This window comes from Citrus clementina, unplaced genomic scaffold (assembly GCF_000493195.1).
Source record: "Citrus clementina cultivar Clemenules unplaced genomic scaffold, Citrus_clementina_v1.0 scaffold_6, whole genome shotgun sequence".
NCBI lineage: Eukaryota > Viridiplantae > Streptophyta > Magnoliopsida > Sapindales > Rutaceae > Citrus > Citrus x clementina.
The window spans coordinates 17,655,488-17,676,920 of record NW_006262139.1 but is presented as its reverse complement, the minus strand read 5'-3'; the positions used below and the strand labels follow the sequence as shown (position 1 = coordinate 17,676,920).

The 21,433-nt window shown below is 35.4% G+C and overlaps 4 protein-coding genes and 1 long non-coding RNA gene across 6 annotated transcripts; 4 read left to right on the top strand and 1 right to left on the bottom strand.

The window, feature by feature from the left end:
* The first annotated feature begins 53 nt into the window (after positions 1–53).
* On the top strand, positions 54–1,651 carry LOC18038707 (probable WRKY transcription factor 70). The gene is made up of 3 exons (XM_006429533.2): positions 54–483; positions 769–873; positions 1,005–1,651. The coding sequence occupies exons 1-3, from the start codon at positions 107–109 to the stop codon at positions 1,507–1,509; spliced, it is 987 nt and encodes a 328-aa protein (XP_006429596.2). The 5' UTR covers positions 54–106; the 3' UTR covers positions 1,510–1,651.
* Positions 1,652–5,897: 4,246 nt separating this feature from the next.
* Positions 5,898–6,692, bottom strand: LOC18038659. The gene is made up of 2 exons (XM_006429532.2): positions 6,525–6,692; positions 5,898–6,419 (listed from the first exon to the last, which is right to left on the bottom strand). The coding sequence occupies exons 1-2, from the start codon at positions 6,687–6,689 to the stop codon at positions 5,898–5,900; spliced, it is 687 nt and encodes a 228-aa protein (XP_006429595.1). The 5' UTR covers positions 6,690–6,692.
* A 1,519-nt stretch (positions 6,693–8,211) lies between these two features.
* On the top strand, positions 8,212–11,378 carry LOC18038963 (transmembrane protein 87B). 2 transcript variants are annotated; one of them, XM_006429530.2, is made up of 5 exons: positions 8,212–8,555; positions 8,858–9,788; positions 10,098–10,193; positions 10,325–10,461; positions 11,017–11,378. In XM_006429530.2, the coding sequence occupies exons 1-5, from the start codon at positions 8,317–8,319 to the stop codon at positions 11,144–11,146; spliced, it is 1,533 nt and encodes a 510-aa protein (XP_006429593.1). In that variant the 5' UTR covers positions 8,212–8,316; the 3' UTR covers positions 11,147–11,378. The 2 variants fall into 2 exon arrangements, with proteins under 2 accessions (XP_006429593.1, XP_006429594.2); XM_006429531.2 differs by lacking the exon at positions 11,017–11,378 and having other exon boundaries at positions 10,301–10,383.
* Positions 11,379–12,369: 991 nt separating this feature from the next.
* LOC18038962 lies at positions 12,370–13,096 on the top strand. Its single transcript, XR_002904845.1, has 2 exons — positions 12,370–12,527; positions 12,717–13,096. It is a non-coding gene; the product is annotated as an uncharacterized LOC18038962 (long non-coding RNA).
* A 1,882-nt stretch (positions 13,097–14,978) lies between these two features.
* Positions 14,979–21,238, top strand: LOC18039215 (vacuolar-sorting receptor 1). Its single transcript, XM_006429528.2, has 12 exons — positions 14,979–15,842; positions 16,453–17,145; positions 17,728–17,816; positions 17,917–17,986; positions 18,073–18,156; positions 18,271–18,347; positions 18,455–18,536; positions 18,881–18,963; positions 19,075–19,141; positions 19,713–19,841; positions 20,178–20,284; positions 20,725–21,238. Exons 1-12 carry the CDS (start codon positions 15,548–15,550, stop codon positions 20,818–20,820), a joined length of 1,872 nt encoding a protein of 623 aa, XP_006429591.1. The 5' UTR covers positions 14,979–15,547; the 3' UTR covers positions 20,821–21,238.
* The last annotated feature ends 195 nt before the right edge of the window (positions 21,239–21,433 follow it).

Below are 21,433 nucleotides of genomic sequence, written 5' to 3'. Positions count from 1 at the left end.
TGTATAATTAGCTGCTGGAATCATGCTTCTCACATATTTAAAAGCAAGCATTTGCCTTTTCTCTTTTGCTACTCCTACTTGGAAAAAAAGGGGGAAAAAAATCATAATGAAAATGGAGGCCGGTCAGGCCACATCTTCATCTTCTTGGCTAGAGAATTCATCAGATCGAAGAAGGGCCATAGAAGAGCTTATCAAAGGCCAAGAAATGGCACTCCAGCTTCGAAATCTCATTCACAAGTCCACAAAAAGTGGAGAAGGGTCAAAAGCGATGATCATCAACCAAGATCTCGTGGCAAATATACTGAGCTCATTTACAAACTCTCTTTCAATATTGAAAAATGGTGACTCTGATGAAGCGTCCCAAGTTCAAGAACATACCCAATTGAGCTCTCCTTGCTGGGAGGCTTATTTGAAGACGGAGGATTCAGGTGAAAGCAGCAAGAGCTCAACCGTTAAAGACCGGAGAGGATGCTACAAGAGAAGGTAATAATAATGTATAAGCCTTTTTATTTATTTCTATGTTTTTCTTATATGATTTCAATCACTGACAAAAGAAAAGGGCAATTTAGTAAGTTTAGCATGAAAAAAAAGTTAACTTCTGTTTGTTATTTTTTATGGGTGGTATTTTGCGTGTTCATTTTCTAGTGACAGTATTTTCTAGTGACGGTATCTAATTATCTATGCTTTTGAGTTACAGTTATGCCCCTTACCTTGTGCTGATGTAATGGAATTCTTTTGAAGTTAAATTTGCAATTTTATTGATTGCAGAAAGTGTGCGGAGTCATGGACAGAACATAGCTCTACTCTGACAGATGATGGCCATGCATGGAGGAAATATGGGCAAAAAGTGATTCTCAATGCCAGATTTCCAAGGTATAACAATTTTCAATAATGAAAGCTCACAAATTAAGATAACTTAATAGTATGTTCATTAAATTAACTTTATAAAATACACATTCAGGAGAGTTAGATAACCTAATTGGTGTTGATTTTCTTGTGTGCAGGAATTACTTCAGGTGCACTCATAAATTTGATCAAGGCTGCCAAGCAAGTAAGCAGGTTCAAAGGATTCAAGAGGAACCTCCACTACACAGAACAACATATTATGGCCGCCACACTTGCAAAAGTTTGATCAAGTCCTCTCAACTGATGCTAGATTCTACTACTAGTGATCAGTGTCCAATGATCAGCTTTGGTAGTGCCCACATCACCGAAAAAGATTTTAACCCATTTTTATCATCATTCCCATCAATAAAGCAGGAGTCAAATAAGGATGATCAGGGACCTTTAAGCGATATGACTCACAACCAATCATCATCATCTGATGAATATCTTGTGTCACATGACTTCCCAGCATTTGAATCAAATGAACACATGAAAGTACTTTCTTCTGATCATGGGGATGTGATTTCTGGAGTCAACTCATCATGCACTGCTTCTGCTCACAGCTTGGACTTGGCGGTGGATATGTCTGTTAACTTTGATGATGTTTTGGAGTTTAATTTTTGATGCTTAGTTGATTACTGCTACCGCTAGTCCTTTGCAGCTTTCATGTATAAACAGATGTGTTTGCTCTTAGCTAGTTTCTCAATATAATGTTAGTTTCTGCAACCCCTTTAGGCAAAATATGAATTAAGATTTAAGCTTCTTTTTTTTTTTAAATTCTTTTCCAATTAGTGTGTGCATAATTTTGCAATTGATCACAACAAGAGAGACGTCGATGCTTCAATGAGGAAACTCTTTAGTGATGCGTACAATAGGTAATTATAGACAGAGAAGTAATTATAAACATTTGTTGAACAGAGATTTATTAATTATAGACAGAGAAGTAACCCAGAATTAAAAGAAAATGAAAAAGAAGTAGAAATTAATATGGCAATAATATAGACCTAATTAGAAATAGAGATAAAATTATAGACCTAATATTTAATGATCCCAAAAAAAATATTTAAATGAACAATTACTTGAAGAATTATGTGGTAATGATAAATTAACAGATGATAATATAGACAGAGTCAATAAAAAATTTAGATTTTAAAGATGATAACGATCACATGTCCTCTCAAAGAAAAATTTGAATGTGGTGATAACACTTCGAAAAGAAATGTATGACAGGCATTTTGCAAAAGTAAAATGGTCCGATATTGAAAGATATTTTGAGTCTTATTACATGCCCTTTTTTTCTTCTTCAAATTATATCATGAAATTAATTTCCAAAATCCAGACAATCTGGGGATAAGGTTTTGAAACAGGTAAGTGGGGTGACGGATAAAGAAGCTTCTTGCTATGTAAATAATCTCTCTAAGACAAGACAACAGTTTGAATTAGAATAGGAGATTTTGCTTAACAATATTTAGAGCCACAAACAATGGATGTATATATCTTTGCCGAATCAGCGGATAACCATTTACATGATTAAGATTTGCTTTTGGTTCAATGGGGACCAAAACGAGTAGACCCATCACCGAAATCACAATAAATTAGCCAAAGCTCACCGTCGCACTTAATTCGCTAAGCTACGTATACGAAGGGGATTGGACCAGCAATCTTTGTCTTTTTCCTTCGGGGGGGGGGGGGGGGGGGGGTGGTCAAATGACTCGAAGATGAATCTTTTTTTTTTTTAATTAAACACTTAATCCTTATCTACGTTGTTGAAAGATCAATTAACCATGAGTACAAAAACACACATGCTTATAAGCTAATTAAGTAATCGTACACTTTGCTTCTAGCCTTTTATAATCATTAATTTGAATCTTCTTCCGGAGATAGGTAAATAGGATAAAAACCTAAATAGCAGAATATTATAAAATTTTAAAACAGAGCAATGTGTAACTATCTATCGTTCCATTTATAAATTCTAAATTATTAAAAAAAAAAAAAAACTTAACCGATATATATATAAAAAAAAAAAAATTGTGATCATTATAGTGTACGAAGTTTTGTAAGACGTAGATGAGAGAGGCCCAGGCAAACATATTTATCCAAAACAAAAATTGGGTGATGAAAAAGATGTTGATTCATGCATGTAACCGTGTTCGTGGGGCAAAGGCTATAATTAATTGGGAACGCCTAAGTTACAATCAATGTACCTTACGTTCTTTGTCTTTTTCTTTTTGGCAAATATCATATGAGCCCTCCTAATTCTTTTTATTTTCAATGTTTACAGCTGTGGATGTATTTGTCTTCTTCCATCCCTCCTATCGATTTTTTTATTTTCTCTAAAGTTTTATTTATTTCTTTAAACATTATTAAATGATTATCAAATTCATACAAATCTATAAATTCAGAATAAACTTCTGGTCCTAAATTTATTAATCCTAGTCTTGAATTGTAGGTTTATTGCATGTAATTTAATTATATAATTAAATTAAAGAGAAATTATATAAAAAATATAAAAAATATACATGACAGACTTCAAAATTAACATGCAATAGCTTTCAGAATTACCGTTAAAATCATTCCTAAGAATTAATTCTGATTATTCTTCCATCCCTCCTATCGATTTTTTTATTTTCTCTAAAGTTTTATTTATTTCTTTAAACATTATTAAATGATTATCAAATTCATACAAATCTATAAATTCAGAATAAACTTCTGGTCCTAAATTTATTAATCCTAGTCTTGAATTGTAGGTTTATTGCATGTAATTTAATTATATAATTAAATTAAAGAGAAATTATATAAAAAATATAAAAAATATACATGACAGACTTCAAAATTAACATGCAATAGCTTTCAGAATTACCGTTAAAATCATTCCTAAGAATTAATTCTGATTAAAGGTCATTATCAACATATACTCTGATTAATTCTGATTAATAGATACCATTTGATATTTTAATTTACCATTTTAATTCAATTAATGTAGTTTTCATAAAATTCAAGGGTGCCAATAGATATTTCACTTCTTGAATGTATGTTGCGTTACACGTAACCTAGGTTTGGCCATTTGATAATCGTATGTTATTATTTAAAAAAATAAAAAGAACATTGGAAAGAATGAAAAATAGATGTATAATTGATAAAAGAAGGTAAATACATCCATAAACATAAAGAATACAAGGACTCGTGTGAAATTCGCCAGAAGAAAAAAGACAAAAAACGTAAGTTACGCTTAACGTAACTTAGAGGCGCCCTAATTATAAAGAGAAAAATCACCAAACGAATCCACCAAGGATCTAAAATTGAGACGACCCCACGTCACATGGAAACAACAATGTCATTTCGTGCATGACTGATGGATGCCGGCCCACTGATAGAGAGATACACAAGACAATGAAGGAACAATTTCACGGCACCCACAGGCTGCATCCAAGCACTATCCCCATCCCATTTTAGTTCACCAATCCACCCTTTTAACAGTTACGTTTCCCCTGTGGAATTTTGGCCGCCGTGAAACGCGACAGCAGAGAAGGCATTCACGTATTCACATTTCCTTTTTCAAGATTCAATCCTCGTGGTCGCCCGCTCACACTGTGGCCCCATTTTCCTTTTGCTAAACGACAAGTTGGGTCCTTCAAATCTGTCCAATTTGGGGCTCCACATTGGGCCAATCATAGGGAGCACATGTCATGTTCACACTCCACCTCTAGGAAAGCCAGCCCCCCCCTGTGAGGACCATTCTTTTTGCTTCGAAAATATTTGTACAAGGAAACTTGCACATGAAGTGTCCATTCGTCTTCATTTTCAGGCCGAGGAAAGCATTAGTTACATAACAATCAATGCATTTTTTGGTTTTTGGTATTGTCTTTATTCATTGGCACCTTAATTGATTTCATGTAATTAGGTGGCGGTTGTGTTGCGGCCCCTCATTTGAATTTATAAAAATCGAAACACGAGTGCTCCCTTTTGGTTGTCAATTGGTAGTTAATCATGGGTTTCAGCAATCTTCTTGGCTATATCTGCTGTAGTTCTTATGTTACATCGTACGCCAAGTTGTTGAGCTGAGGCTAACAACATTAAATTGTGTGCATTCTTAACTAGCTCGGGCGTGTTTGGTGGTAGTATTAAAGTGTAAGATTGTGCAGTTTTTTTCCCCAGTCTTAGAAGTATGGCCATGCTAGGATTTGATAACATCATTAATTTACTGTAATCGGAGCCACCATTTAATCCGCAATTACACCAAAAACTTATCCCATGTGCCTCACAAGATAAGTTACTCGGTGCTATTTTGTTAAATTAAATTATAGATTATTTAGTCATTCGAATAATTGATGATTAAAAAGTAAAATTTTTTATCTATTAGAATTATAATTGAAAATTAAATACTATGACCACTACGAAAAATACTTTAAAAAAAATGCAAAATCATAATTTCAACACTATATTAAGTTATTAATTAATTAAAGTTATTGCGAGAAAATAATTCAAATTATTTATGTTTTAAAATTAAAACTATCATTTACGGTCCCATCTAATCATTTACTACAACAAACACAAGACAATAACAATCATAATCATTACATACCATATCCTAACATATACTAATTCAGTTTAATTCAATGCAATCACACGTGCCAAACGCACCCCATGTCATGTGTAAGCAACAGCAAGACAGTTTCTTTTTTATCGTATGTATCCGAAGAGACAGCTACAGGACAGTACTTTTACTTTTTCTTATCGTATGCCTCCGAAGAGACTCGGAGACTGCTACAAGACATGAAGACGGTACTCGAGAAGTTCGTTGAAAAGATTTTTTTCCCAATTGGTCCCGTAACATTTGGGCCCTAATTCAAGCTCCATTGTGTCCCACAAGGCCCAAAAGTGGTAGCCACCTCTCAACGTTTTATTAATCCTTCAATCTATAATGACACAATTGGTAAAATCCATATTGAAAATTGAACCATAAGCTCACATCTTCGTTTCTTTCTCGGATATCAGTAATTACATGGTTTCAATCAATTACCAACCGAGACAAGATTGCTTTCGCGTCTTGTGGACTTGCCTGCAAAATCAAGCTCATAAAGCCCCCAGACAAGTGCCACAGAAGCCAAGGCCACAGGCAATGGACCAAACATCCATAACAACATGGGAAAACTCATGCAAAGAGACCGGTTCCCAATAAAAGCCAGCGTGAACCCTCTTTCAAAGATCGATTGTGTGTGTGCACGATATGAGAATTGATCATCACCACAAGCATTTACCATGAAGTTGGCATCGGTCAAGAACCCCAAGGCCACAGAGCTGCAAAAAAAGCTTACGAGCAAAAAAATAGATGCTGAGCCGTACTTTAAAGCAAATATTCTACCAGATTGTGACCCAAAAATTGCACTGTTGAATATGTGGCTTCCCTTATAAGCATTGTTCATCAGAGCTCCCATTGCCAAGGTTATGAGTATGGCTATTTGGGCAGTGAGTATTGTTGCCATTAATGTGTTTCTCAAGCTTTGAACCGCTAACATTCCCTTCTTATCATCGCCCTAAACATGCATGCGCGAAAATTCATTAGCCAAAATAATAATGATGATAATAATAATAATCCGTCATATTAGGATTAGGATATTCCCTTCAATTGAAGGGCTTACCTCTTTTATGCCTTGAAACCAAAATTTTCTCCTTAATGCATCGATTCCAATTGAAGTATGCAAGGGCTTGGTCTTGAAGCTATGCCAAAGATTGGCATGATAACCTAGCATAAGAAAGAGACTCAAAGAGATTAACACTGAGTCTAGATATGGAAGCACTTCCATCTTTGATTTTGGAAACCAAACAAACCCTATTTAATCTTTGAGCACAAAATTTTCCGATCAGTGGATGCCGCTGTAGTGGAGTTTATGTCATCGCGTAATGCAACTTTGCTTTATTTATTTATTTATGAGTGGTTCGGTTTTTATTTTATTTTATCCTCTCTTTTTTTCCTTTTAGTGGATTCCACCGAGCGGACATTAAGGTGGTATTGTGGCAACCGTGCAATATATAAGATGCCAATTAATGGTAATTGGGCAATAGAACTTTTAAATTTGCTCCGTGCCATAATGCCCTTCAAAATCTACATACCGAATATGTACTGCCCAAATTTAATTGATAGCTTTAAAGCCTTTATTTAGTGTTTAATTATCATTATTATTCTTATTCTTAATATCACTAGTTTATGGTGGAGGTGAAAGGATAAAAGGTAGTGCATGTACCTAACAAAATAAATGAGATTATATATAGACACACGCACGCAAGCTAGGCCGAGTTTAAAACTTTAGACATGCGAGTCTTAAAAGCACGATACGATTAGAGATGAGTTAAAACAAATCATGTAAAAAAGTCCGCAATAAGCACGTTTCACTTTTTTAATGAAAATAAACTTATAATTTTATAAATAACTTAAAATTGAATCTTTTAATATATTTTATTAGCGCGAGTTTTTAAATTCATTTAATTATTAATTTAAAAAATACTATAATCGATTTATGTTTATAATTTATTAAATAAATAATTGATATCATGATTTTAATAAATAAAACTATAAATATTGCGATTTTATAAATATGTATTAATATTATTATAAACTATGATCTATAACTCTATATAAATCCAAGTTAATAATTAAGTTAACCCTCAAGAAATTTATTATTATTATTATTATTATTATCATCATCATCATCATCATCATTATTATTATTATTATTATTGTTAAGTATTAAAAAATAATTTTAATATCATAGGGTCAAATTTAGTAATTAATATTATATTCTCTTAGTATTATTAGTTTATTATTATTGAATATGGACTTAAGTTTTGAATTTTCAATTCTATTAAATTTAAATAAAAGCACATGAACTTAAAAAAATACGCCTACAATTTAGCATGCACTCTAAAAAAAAGAAAAAAATTTAGTAGATTTTTTTTCTTAATCATGGTCTGGCATGGCCTACGGCACAACACGTGTTGGCACAGCACAAGTGGACACAACACTTATGATGGGCCAGGCCTAAGCAAAAAAAAAAAGGCATGACATGGTACATAAAGCACGTAATGGGCATGGCACGGCACGAGTACGAGCGCGAGTATGCATGGGCCTTCCATTGCCGGCCCGGCCCGTTGGCCATCTCTACACACATATATAAATACTGTGCTTTTGGCCCTTTTGCCGTTCAGTTATAAATGAGCTAGCGAGGAGCCCAATACATTTGGGCCTAACAATTGATTTAGAATTTTTTAAGTATGGTGTTATGTCATTGTCATCGTCCTAACAATAGTTATAATAGGTGTTTGTTAGCAAGCAGCGACTACATGCAACTGTTGTCTCTCACCTTTACCAAAGTGTTTTGTTCTATTGACGTCACACAGGAGAAGAAGAGATTCTAGAAACTAACAAAAACTACGATGCTTTGGTCGGAAAAGTTGAACTGTGTAGTTTTTTATTTTGTGGGAATTTGGTGTGTGTGCTGTCTAATCACAAACGTCAGTGGGTCGATTCACGAGTACAAAAATGAAGCATTTTATCCAAAGTCGAATGCTTTCTTCTTCCATGGCGGCAGTGAAGGTCTTTACGCTTCTAAGCTTCTTCATTCCCCTGATGCTTCTTCTCCTGACAAGCCCCTCAAGGGCAAGTCTTTCATTAGGTACTTATTTTATTTTATTTTATTTTTTCAAAAGTTTCGAATTTGAAGTATCTAATTTTGGAACGCTGTTTCTTGCTTTTATTTCATTCGCGGTTCAAGAAAATATAATTTGTTGCACAATACCTTAGTTTATATGTATGCTTAATGAATAACAAGATGAAATGTTGGTGGTCTCTGATGGATCATCAGAATTGATTAAGTTATATGGTTGAGGGGTTTAGGTTTTTTGATGATATGAATTTATTGAATTACATATTTTGATTTTTTAATTTTAATGATAATTAGCGAAAATGGGTTTTCAGGTTTGAGACTGTTACATTTGTGAGGCCAAAAGAGTCTGCTAGTAAGCAGAATGAAATGCAGACGATCACTGGGATGGTGGAAGCCATCATTCTTGAGGTGAAAGAGAGGGAAAGGATTGGAGGTTCTTTTCTGAAAACTGATGTCTTATGTTGCACGAATAATCTCTCTAAGGAAGGGTCTTGTAGTGTAGGAGAGGTTATTATTCACAAAGACCCAGAAAACCACGAGTGGCCAAGACGCATCAAAGCTTTCTTTCAGGGGACCAATGAAGAAACTCAAATTTCTGAAGAAGTTGAAATTGAGAGGACTGGAATGTACTACTTGTATTTTATGTATTGTGATCCGCAGCTCAAGGGTACTATGATTAAGGGAAGGACTGTGTGGAAGAACCCAGATGGGTATTTACCTGGAAAGATGGCTCCTTTGATGACATTCTTTGGCTTGATGTCTTTAGCTTACCTTGTGCTTGGCCTTGCCTGGTTTCTGAGGTTTGTCCAACTTTGGAAGGATATCATACAGTTGCACTATTATATCACTGGGGTTATTGCTCTTGGAATGTGTGAAGTGGCTATCTGGTACTTTGAGTATGCCAATTTTAATTCAACTGGAAGCAGACCTATGGGAATTACTTTGTGGGCGGTAACTTTTACCTCTGTTAAGAAGACTGTGTCTCGCCTTCTGCTGTTGGCAGTTTCTATGGGCTATGGTGTGGTAAGGCCAACTCTTGGTGGTTTAACCTTCAAAGTTGTTTTTCTTGGTTTAGTGTATTTTGTTGCATCAGAGGCTCTTGAAATCTTCGAAAATTTGGGGAATATCAATGATTTCTCTGGCAAAGCAAAATTATTTTTCGTGCTGCCTGTTACCGTTCTGGATGTCTGCTTTATTCTCTGGATTTTCTCGTCATTATCTAGAACTTTGGAGAAACTTCAGGTAATGTTCTGCGTCATGCTCTCATTCCATCCAGACAGATAGATAAAACTTTAGACAGTGCATGCATCTGCTGATTAGGGCCCCATCATGGTATTAATCTGGTATAAAATAATATCACATTCAGTACCTTCTGGTACTATTCTCTGTAATTTTCTTGTTCTCATATGGGTTTGGGGTTTTGGAATGTGGATAGAACCCAGGCACTAGATATTTTATGAATCTTCCATTTATGTCCGACCATTAAAGTGAAACATTTATTCCCCTATTAGTTTTTGTTATATTTGTGGATTTTCTTCTTTCTTGTTGTAGATGAGGAGAAACCTCGCTAAACTGGAGCTGTACAGAAAGTTTACCAATGCCCTTGCAGCTTGCGTGCTGCTCTCTATTGCTTGGATCGGCTTTGAGGTAATAAGTTTTATTGCAATTAAAAATGCTATGGTGCTCATGAAAAATGAAATTTGCTGGAATATGTTCACTTATACATTTATCTAAATGGCACTGATAATTTGTAGCTTGCCTGAATTGTCTTGGCTCAGCTATACTTCAATGCAACCGACCCATTAAATGAGCTGTGGCAAATTGCCTGGATAATTCCAGCTTTCTGGGCTGTGCTTGCATTCATTCTTTTGGTGGTGATATGTGCTCTTTGGGCTCCTTCGCGTAACCCTACCAGGTACTTGCTTTGACGCATCGCCTTCATTGCTCTTTGTTGTCTGGTACTTGTTGCTCTAGCACTTTGGTTGCAACTGTTTTTTTTTGGGGGGGGGGGCACTTTCATGGTTGAGTTGCAGCTGTCATTCTGCCATAATCAGTATATTTATATCATTACATCCTCTAATTTTTTAACCCAAGCCGTCACCAACGTTTTCCAGACAGATGGTTCTCTTTTTGTTTTTTTCGCTGCTCTTTACACCCGACCCCCTTCCTCATCACACGTAAACAGAAATCAAACATAATAATCCGGCTCGACATACAAAAAGGAAATTATCATAGTCCCCTTGGAACTTGCCCGATAGATATCTCTTCTATTATAAGTTTAGTGATATTGCAAATGAAGTTTAACTTAAAGAATGGCAATGGAATAGCTGCTTTTTCTTCTGTCTGTTTTTTTCACAAAGTGTAATTCTACTTGCCCCAAATATATTGAGTGTGTATTCTTATATGGATGACATACAACAGCCAAAGCATGAGAACAATATACTACTACTAATTTGGTGTGGAATTGTAGATATGCATACTCAGAGGAAATGGGAGATGACTTCGATGAGGAGACTGTCTCACTGACCAGCAGTGGAATAAAAAACGTGGAAATGGCAGCTAATCTTGGAGAAGATCTCGAAGAGGATAAGCGGGAATAGATTGTCAACCTCCCTGTACAAGGCAACTCCCTTTTAAAGCATCAGCTGCACCTCCTGGCATCTCACTGTGATTTTTTTTGGCTACACAATTTGTGTTGTACGTACAAAGCACTAGTGAATGTGAATGTAAAGCAAACAGTGAAACACAATTTTTACAGCTGAAACTCTAGTCTTCTGACCATCAGAAATTTAGGCAATATAATAAAACGCAGAGAACTTTAATCTATTCTCAGATTCTTATATTATATAATATATATGCTCTTACTTTCATGACAACTCTGTGCAAGCCTATTTGTTTTGCTCACGTTTTTGCTCTGCAGTCTGCACAGTGTTTGTAGCTTTTGATTCTTCTACACTTCCATAGATTCTTTGTAAGCATGAAACTCTGCAGGGCTGCGGCCGAATCAGCACTTCCTTTTACACTTTGGACAACCTTCCCTGGGCTCGATATAAAAAAACAAGAGTCGGACTATTAGCACCCCATTAAAATCCTATTGAAACCACTCTGTCAATTATATTTTATTTAATACTAAAAGTACCTTTTTTTTATTTTTTCTAAATGAACTCTCTTTTCATTTATGGATTTTTCAGTTTCTAATATTTTCCTCACTCTTTCAGTTTTAATATTTATATTCCTCTTTTCAAATTTTATTTATTATTTAATTTTTAAAGAAAAAATCTAAAAAAAGTAAGACAAACATTATACTTATAAAATAATGAATATTTTATGGGTCTAATACAATTTTATGCCACCTATAAATTTTTTGTTTAGCAATTAGTTTGAGAATCCTTAAAAAATTATTTGCAGTGGAATAAAATTTTATTTAACTTATTTTTTCACTGTATTGTATCTTAATTAATTTGTTATGTTTATTACAAAAATTTTGTTTTGGGTTAGAGGATTACCTCTTAAATTCAGATTATTTTACTGCTAATAAAAGATATTTATATTGTGCAAGCAAAGTAAAATTGAAGAGAGAAAGAAAATATAAATGGTTTAATTCTATTTATATTTATTCTTAAATGTAATTGTAATATAATAGGAGTTTTATAAGATCAATGAAGGAGTGCCAATAGTCTAACTCAAAAACAAAGATTAAAAAAGGGAAAACGGAGAGTGTCCGGCTTACTGGCGGCCCAATGATGTTGGGCCGAATGAGCAGAACCCGCAACTTAATCCAGTGCCCATCGATTCCCACCGAACACCCGAAAGTACTTTCCTCCCTCAAAAAGTCAAAATGATTAAACCTACCCTTTTCAGTTCTTTCAAATTTCACATCATCTTCTCGTCAAAAAAAAAAAATAAAATTCAGAGTCATCTCAGTAACAGATAATTGTCCACACAATAGAGACCGAAGGCTTCGACTACTCTAATTACAAGGTAATTTAATTCATTCAGCACTTGTTTATGTATATTCTTAGCCGTTTTTGACAAAATTTGTTGCAAAAACGTAACATTTTCCATGAAATTTATTGTCGTATGGGACCATTTTCCCAAAAGTTGAATGAATGTTCCTGGGTTAAAAACTGGATTTTGATTAGTGGGTATTTGTTGATTCCTGTTGAACAGTTGAAGGAAGAACATGGGTAATGACCATCATTATAATCATCATCATCACCATCATGGAGATAGTCCATATGATGATCCATTCTTGAGGTGCTGTTGCTGCCCTTGCTTTATGGTCTCATCTATTTTCACTGGAATCCGTAGGTGCATATTTGTGGCTTGTTATCCTCTCCTTCGCTGCTTTGGATTAGATGATTCCAGTCACCACCACCATCGTCACCACAGCCATTTCCATTGAACCCATTTACGTTTTTCCATTCAATTCCTGTCGTTTCACTATTCAATGCTCTCTCTCTCTCTCTCCCTCTCCCATAATTGCAAGATTTGCATATGATTTGTGAATTCGGTTTACAATTTTTCTTCTATGCAATATTGTTTGTTACATAATCGGCAAGCGCAAGATTCTTTACTATGTTCCATTTTTAATGAACTGTTCGTTGACAAAAAATTTTGCTTGTGCTAGTTCTTAGATTCTTCATAGTGTCTATAACTCTTACCAAGGAAAATTTTAAGAGTATCTCCATGATCCTAATATTTGATTTCTTTCCTTTTGAGCTACTGCCTTGAGATGTCATTGCCGGCTAGAAATAGAGTCAGATTTTTCATTTTTTTGGGTAGAAAAATCTTCATGATCAAGATATGCAAGTCATTTTCTTAAGATGGAACGCACTCAAAAATGGAAAATCATTCCCCTTAAGTCTCTTTTATAAACTCTGCAACACTATGACTTCTCAGTCACGAAGTCAACCGGTTCCAATTCATTCTGTATAGAATCTGCTATGAATTCGATATGCCCAAACTCTCCGGACTTGATTGAAATTTCAGATGATGAGATCATGCAAAATCATGATCAAAACCTACACCGAGATTGGGGTTTACGTGCTGCGGCTGCCTATCAGCAGCAGCTGTTGAAAGACCATGGCTTTCTGCCACTACAACAATCCCTGCATCCACTGTTCTACCCTAAGAAATCGCCTCATACATGACACATTACATAACGATGATTGACATGCGACCAACTTATAGCCCAACAATGGAACCACCTGCAAGGCTGCAACGAGAAGGGGAGTGATAGTCGAGAATTATCAGTGTGGCGACTTCCTCCTGATACACCTTCAGGCCGTTGATGCTTCATATAATCTTTCTGGAGGGCAAAAATGCGGTGCCGTCTAGGAGAATTTCAGGGCAACGATCCTCTGCTTATACGTTCTCACAAGACAACTTGGCAATGCAAAAAGTTGTTTTGCAAAGTTCTGATCAAAGTGCTGGTACTTCTCATTTAAAATAGAACCGAGTGAGAAGAAATTGAAACGACAATCAAGCTTCGATCAATATTATTATTACTCGTTAGCTCTGCTATAAGTTTATTGTACAATTCAGAAGCCTCTTTAAGGTTCAAGTGTTTGCAGTTAGATTTATTTTATCTAGCATAGTGATTATGTTATTTACGGGGAAGTAGAGTATTTTCTTTTGCAACACATAACCTATGGAACTCTGATTTTAGTAAGCTTTGTATGTGTGTGGGGGGTGGGGGTAAATTTGGGCGTAGATTTTAATTTTAAATCAGTAAAGCTAAAAAGGATAACAATATCATAAAACCCAAATATTGCACAAAGCTGAACGTTTTACGTGTCCCAGTATTGTCTCTTTCAGCCACATGTGATTCCACTCACGTTTTACATGCTCCTGCCTGTTTGTTTTTATATAATAATTTGCAAAATTATATAAAATCCGGGATATTATATTGCCCATCAAATCTTATTCATATTGATGGCGATGCAATTCTTTAAAGTAATTTTTTTTTTATAAACTTTTATATTATAATTCGAGTTCTGATGATATTTATAATTAGAGATCGATCAAAATTTTTTTAAAGTTGTTAGGCGCATCGGTGTGCCAATGGGGGCTACGGGCCCGGTGGTTAATTTTTTAAACTAATTTAAATTCGTAGGTTTGTAATTTTTTAATAATCAATTCAACTTTGTTGGTTGCAATGCAAGTGATATTATTATCTTATTTTCTTTTGAAAAAATGGAGCTCGAGCGATTTTCGGCAAACGACGACTGCAAAGGGTGACGTGTGGGAGTACGGTAAATAAAGACAACACGTGGATAACATGCAAGGATTACGATCTATTAACTCAGTGGGTCCCACGTCCGAGCACGACATGATATGAAAACGACAATAAAAACAAAATGTCGCGAGAAGAAAAAAATATAAAAATAAGAGCATTGATTAATTGAATCAACGGCAATTATCCGACCACCTGTAATTCAATCAATCAATTAATCAATCTCATCTCAAGCTTTCAAGTCCGCGACGGGGGCGTCTACTTTTTAGTTACGGAGGGATCTTTCTTTTTTATTTCTAAATTCTACGTATTAACATTTAAAAAAGAAAAAAAAAAAAGGACCACCCTTGCAGTAAAAGGTTTATTTTTTTATTTTTTCTACAATGAGGAAAAGATTAGATTTTGGTGAGAGTAATTGACACGTATTTGAGTCCAAGTCTGATTTTACTAATGGAAATGACCCCTTATTTACGTTCAAACAAATCCTTTTGTAAGCTTCTATAAGATTTCAGCTAGAGATTACTTAACAGAGACGGAAAAAAGGGTCCTCTTTTATGCTTATAAATTGATTTTTTAAAATAATTTTATTGAATTTGTCGGTTTGTTGATTGATAATTTCTTAGCTTCCAATTGTTTTTTCATCAGTTTCATTTTTTTTTTAAAAAAATCTGGGTTTCTAAAGTCAATAAATAAGGTTTGGTGATCTGGGTAGTTCTCTTTCGATCAGTTCGTTGAGGAGAAAGATTGAAAATCAGCTGCAAAGATGAGGGAAAAGCTAGGGTTTTTGGTGGGTATTTTGTTTTTACTATGTGGTTTAAGTTTTGGAAGATTTGTTGTGGAGAAAAATAGCTTGAAAGTGACATCCCCAGAGAAAATCAAAGGAGTTTATGAATGTGCAATTGGGAATTTTGGGGTTCCTCAATATGGAGGAACTTTAATTGGTACCGTGGTTTATCCAAAAGCCAATCAAAAGGCTTGTAAGGGTTTTGATGAAGTTGATCTTTCCTTCAAGTCAAGGCCTGGAGGATTACCCACTTTTCTCCTTGTTGATCGAGGAGGTGAGATTTTTAAATTTGATGATTTTGTTCGTTCTATGATTTTTGTTTTGAATGAAGTTAAGAGCTTGTTTGTTAAATTCATTTAATTGTTTGTTCATATGTAACTATGGTTGGTTAAATTGTTAAATTGTTAAATTGGATGGCTTGATGTAATTAAGGAATGTTGTTATATACTTTCTTTCCTTGTATACTTTCATTTGCTTCAAGTGTATGGTTTTGTTTGTTTGATTAATTTTTTGAAAGATCGTGGCTAGTTAAATACTTTATGCATGTTTGTTGGCGCTTTTTCTTTCCTATGAAAATTCACCGAGTTAAGAAAGTAGACGTTTTTACTAGTCTAGCAGGGGGAAGTCAGGTTTGGTATTCGGGTTGGTCTGAGGTCCGTGCTTTGGGAATTCCAGTAGTAGAAATTTGTTAATATAAACATTTCATGAAAATTTACTTTGTTGATGTCTTGCCTGAGTCAAACTATGGTATTCCAAATCATGCTTTTGAAATTTTTGTAACTATATCATGTAGAGACTGGCTTAGTATTTCAGTTGATTTCTTTGTTCCAATTTTATTTATTATAGACAAGCTGGTAATGTACCTGGACCACTCCCACTTGCAGATTGTTACTTCACCTTGAAGGCCTGGAATGCGCAAAAAGGTGGAGCTGCTGCTATTCTTGTGGCAGATGATAAGACTGAACCTTTGATTACCATGGACACCCCTGAAGAAGAGAATGCAGACGCTGAATATCTACAAAACATCACCATTCCCTCAGCCCTTATAAGCAAATCTTTGGGTGACAGTATCAAGAAGTCTCTAAGTGGTGGGGAAATGGTTAACATGAATCTAGATTGGACAGAGGCTCTTCCGCATCCTGATGAGCGTGTGGAGTATGAATTCTGGACAAATAGCAACGATGAGTGCGGGCCAAAGTGTGAGAGCCAGATTGATTTTGTTAAGAACTTCAAAGGAGCTGCCCAGATACTTGAGCAGAGGGGTTACACTCAGTTCACCCCACACTATATAACTTGGTATTGTCCGGAAGCATTTATTCTTAGCAAACAATGCAAGTCCCAGTGCATCAACCATGGTAGGTACTGTGCGCCAGATCCTGAGCAGGACTTTAGCCGAGGGTATGATGGAAAGGATGTTGTGGTTCAAAATTTACGTCAAGCTTGCTTCTTTAAAGTGGCCAATGAAAGCAGAAAGCCATGGCTTTGGTGGGACTATGTGACTGACTTTGCAATCCGTTGCCCAATGAAAGAGAAGAAGTACACCAAGGAGTGTGCAGAGCAAGTTATCAAATCTCTTGGTAGGTCAAAGCCTTCATATTTTGTGGATGTTCTAGATTGTTATGTGTGACAGTATGTTTTATTTCTATCTTCCTAGTAGAAATTGTGGATTCTGCATTATTTTCTTTAGCTCAACTCTTATGTACTGTTACATTTTCTCATTTGTTTGCTATACCTTGGTAAATTGCACCACAAGTCATAAGCATAGGCTTATTGTCTTTCTGTCATATTCTTGGAGACTCCAAATTTCAATTCATTTCCAATGACCTTTTGCATTCACACTTTTAGTAATAGGATGCTTCAGATACTTGCATTTCACAGAATGTAGTGACCGTGAAGTGTTGCCATCATTTTAGTGCAGATGTTTTTTTGTTTTTCTTTCTTCCCTTGTGCATCACCTTGTCAGCATATATGAAATGGCATAATTTATTTTGCTTAAATGCCTCTGAATTTCATCTCTTGTTATGTTGGGGCCCAAGAAATCTTAGCTACTTCATTTTCTGTGAGAGAGATGATTTATGTCTAGCTAATTGAGTTCTGGAGGTTGTAAGCCTACTGTGGAATGTTTTAAAATTTGCTTCTTTTGTGATGCGTTTTTTTAGGTGTTGACCTCAAGAAGGTAGATGAATGTGTTGGAGATCCTGAGGCAGATGTGGACAATCAAGTTCTTAAAACCGAACAAGATGCACAGGTTAGCTCATAAAAGACCTATATATATCCTTTTTCTTTCTATAGATTTAATATATTTAATATTTGTCTATCCTATTCAACTCTTCTTCATGTGTGGTTAGATTGGAAAAGGCTCCCGTGGAGATGTTACTATACTGCCAACACTTGTTATTAACAATAGACAGTATAGAGGTGTGAACTAAGAGCTGGGTTGAATATATCTTTAAGCTATCCGACTGCATGTTGCAAATATTTAAATTCCATTTTTCTGATTTCAGGTAAGTTGGACAAGGGAGCAGTTCTCAAGGCTATTTGTGCAGGTTTTCAGGAGACTACAGAGCCAGCCATATGCTTAAGTGAAGGTTAATGCTATTATTTTTTAGTCATTCAATTTGTTGTATGATCACCACTGTTTTACTGGTTGGAGATTGTTATTGAGGCAGTATTCATTGTTTTGATGTGATTGTTCTCGGCAGATATTGAAACTAATGAATGCTTAGAAAACAATGGTGGGTGCTGGCAGGACAAAGCCGCTAACATAACAGCATGCAAGGTATTTTTGTACTCAACCTTCTGTGGGAAAATCATCTGTTAAATCTTGAATGCTTACTCCATTTTGTCATTTTTTCCCCAAATTTATACCCGTTTATTTTGTTATAGGATACTTTCCGAGGAAGAGTGTGCGAATGTCCTATAGTACGAGGTGTGAAGTTTGTTGGTGATGGTTATACTCATTGTGAAGGTAATGATTCTGCATGGAGTAAGAGTCACTGGCATTTATTTTTAGTTTCTATAATCAAGCCCTAAGCACATGCTAGTTTCCAGAACAGCAAAATCTGTAGGATTATGGGACTTGGGAACTGTGGGCATTTTTCGTCATTGTGCTTTTGGGTCTTATTTTGTCTTTGTTTGGAAGTTAGTTAGTTACCATGCATACATTTCCAATATCAATCTTTGGGTGCTGCTTACATCTATGTATCTTTACTTGAAGCATGGTTTTCAGCATCCTGCTTCTATTTTTAGGTTTTCCCGCACGCTAAAAAACTTTCTATTTCAATCATGACTTGTATCTGTTTGGTTGAATAGCTTCAGGAGCTTCACGCTGTTCAATTAATAATGGAGGGTGTTGGAAGAAAATCCAAGATGGCAAATCTTTTTCTGCTTGTGTTGTAAGTAACATTTAACTGTTGATCTTTGTCTCGCTCTACCACAAAAGAATTGTTAAAAAATAGTTCTTTCTAATTTTTTTTTTTTTGTGGGGTTTATAATGGATTCTTCAGGAGAATAGCTTGCATGGTTGCAAGTGTCCACCTGGATTTAGGGGTGATGGAGTCAACAACTGTGAAGGTACTGGCAGTTTGCTTTTCCATTTACATCATAATTTACTTTGGCGTTTCACTTCATGTAATAGTAAAATTTGAGACATTGTTTACCATTTTCTCTTCTTCTTCTTCTCCTTGTTTCTCATCTCTCTCTCTTTTTATCTCCCTCCGCCATCTTTTAAAAGTACTTTTGCTTTGTTCACTTCCACAAATATTCTTGGATTAAGATCTAGAAAATGATTTCAACATTCTGGTTTTAAATAAGTCTTCTCTTTGCGGATTTGTGTGCGTTTCAAGGGGGACAGCAAACTTATGGAATAATTTTTTTCCCCCATTCTTCAACTCTCCAAGCTCTTGGACAGTTAAGTGGCCCTGTTGGAGAAAAAATCACTAGTTTTTGTTGCCTTTTGAGAATTTCTGCTGTTTACTGATTCCAACCACTGTGGGCTCTCTGTACAAATATGATTGAACCTTTTTTTTGGCGGCCAGAAGCACGTCGCCTTTTGTGGATAAAAGGGAGATTACAACATGCTGGTTTAAGCTATCTTTTCATTCGCCTTAATTTTTTTTTTTTTTTTTTTTGGGGGGGGTTTCAGATGTGGATGAGTGCGAAGAGAAGCTGGCATGTCAATGCCCAGAGTGCAAATGCAAAGATACATGGGGCAGTTACGAGTGCAGCTGTGGCAGTGGATTGTTGTACATGCAAGAGCATGACACCTGCATAAGTGAGTTCCCTGGGTACTCAATTTACCTGTTCAACAAATAACGCCTAATGTTGGCAAACAGAAGATCTCTCTTTTTAATCCTGAAATAACCTTTAGGACTTCCTGTGAACCCATTTTAATGCACTCAACTCTCTCTCTCTCTCTCTCTATACCAAACTATGGTTAGAACATCCTGGTGCCAAGTATCTAGACAAAATATATTTCTCATTCTCCACATTGTGAACATTTTCTTGAAACACCTGTTGTTTATGATGCTTCTATGTAACTGCTACTCCGTTACTGCCCATCCACCTTTATTTCCTTGCCATTGATTATTGTTTTATTTGAAAAATGCAGGCAAAGATGTTAGATCGGAGGCTAGCTGGGGCTTTGTATGGATGGTCATTCTTGGCTTAGCAGCTACTGGCGTTGCAGGATATGCATTTTACAAGTACAGAATCCGGGTATGACCTGATTGTTTAACTAATGTCCAACATCTTTCTTTTATTTAGTTCAGGTTCCATTTTTCAAATCGAAATTGAAGTTGTCAGCCCATCCTCATTCAAGTCCCAATCAATATGATTAGGGCCGTACTGTAGTAGTGAAAGTAGAAAGATTGTAATGCTAGCGCACTGATGGGTGATGTAGTTGAAGTATTGCTAAAGATGGTCGATTTAAGAGAAACTTAATTCAGGCTACTAATAACAATTTGTTTAGGCTGGGAGTTGATTTTAGCTAGATCACTGATCATATTAATGTTTGTGAATCACTGCAACATGAAGGACAGCTAACATTATTACCGTTTTCTGAGTGTCCTATTTTTTGGATGTTGGAATGAGTTTGTTAATTATACTTTCAAGTTTCCATAGGAGTCTCATCATTTACTGTGTCTTATTTTCAACAGAGATATATGGATTCAGAGATACGGGCCATCATGGCACAGTACATGCCATTGGATAGTCAAGCAGAGGTTCAGCATGCTTCCCACGGTGATGTTTAAGAGCAGGGCCCGTCGGCCCAGAAAGAAGGGGACAATGTCAGAAGAACATAATGCTCTATCCACATCTTACTGATACTATGTGGTGTAATGTTTAATTTATTACCTGGCTTATATGCTCGGTTAGCGTTACAATTTACTGTGAGTGGAGTTAGTTTATTTGTAAATTATTTAAATTATAACCGACGCACATAAATGCCCAGCAGCACAGTCAATTTTTCATTGAATGGAAACAGTTTTAATGATTACCCAAGTTTCAGTTCGATGGCTCATTATGTAATGCTGCCTGGGAGGTCATTCAACTCTTCATTTTGTAACTTTCCTCTGTCGTCAATTGGCAATGGTTTGCAGTTTTTATTATTATTGTTATTTAGGGTCTGCAGATGAATAAGCAAAGGTAATAAAAGTTTCTTTATCCGTGCACGCTGAGCAAAATCTTTTAGACATCATTTGGAGAGTTATCAGCAAGTAATTTTAATTTCTTGTGTCTTATTTATTTATTTGAAATTATCTTTGCACTATTGTTATTATATCATATTATCATATGTATATTTAACCATCACAAAAGTTTGATATATTATTTGCATCACTTTTATTTTTAAACTTATATTAATTA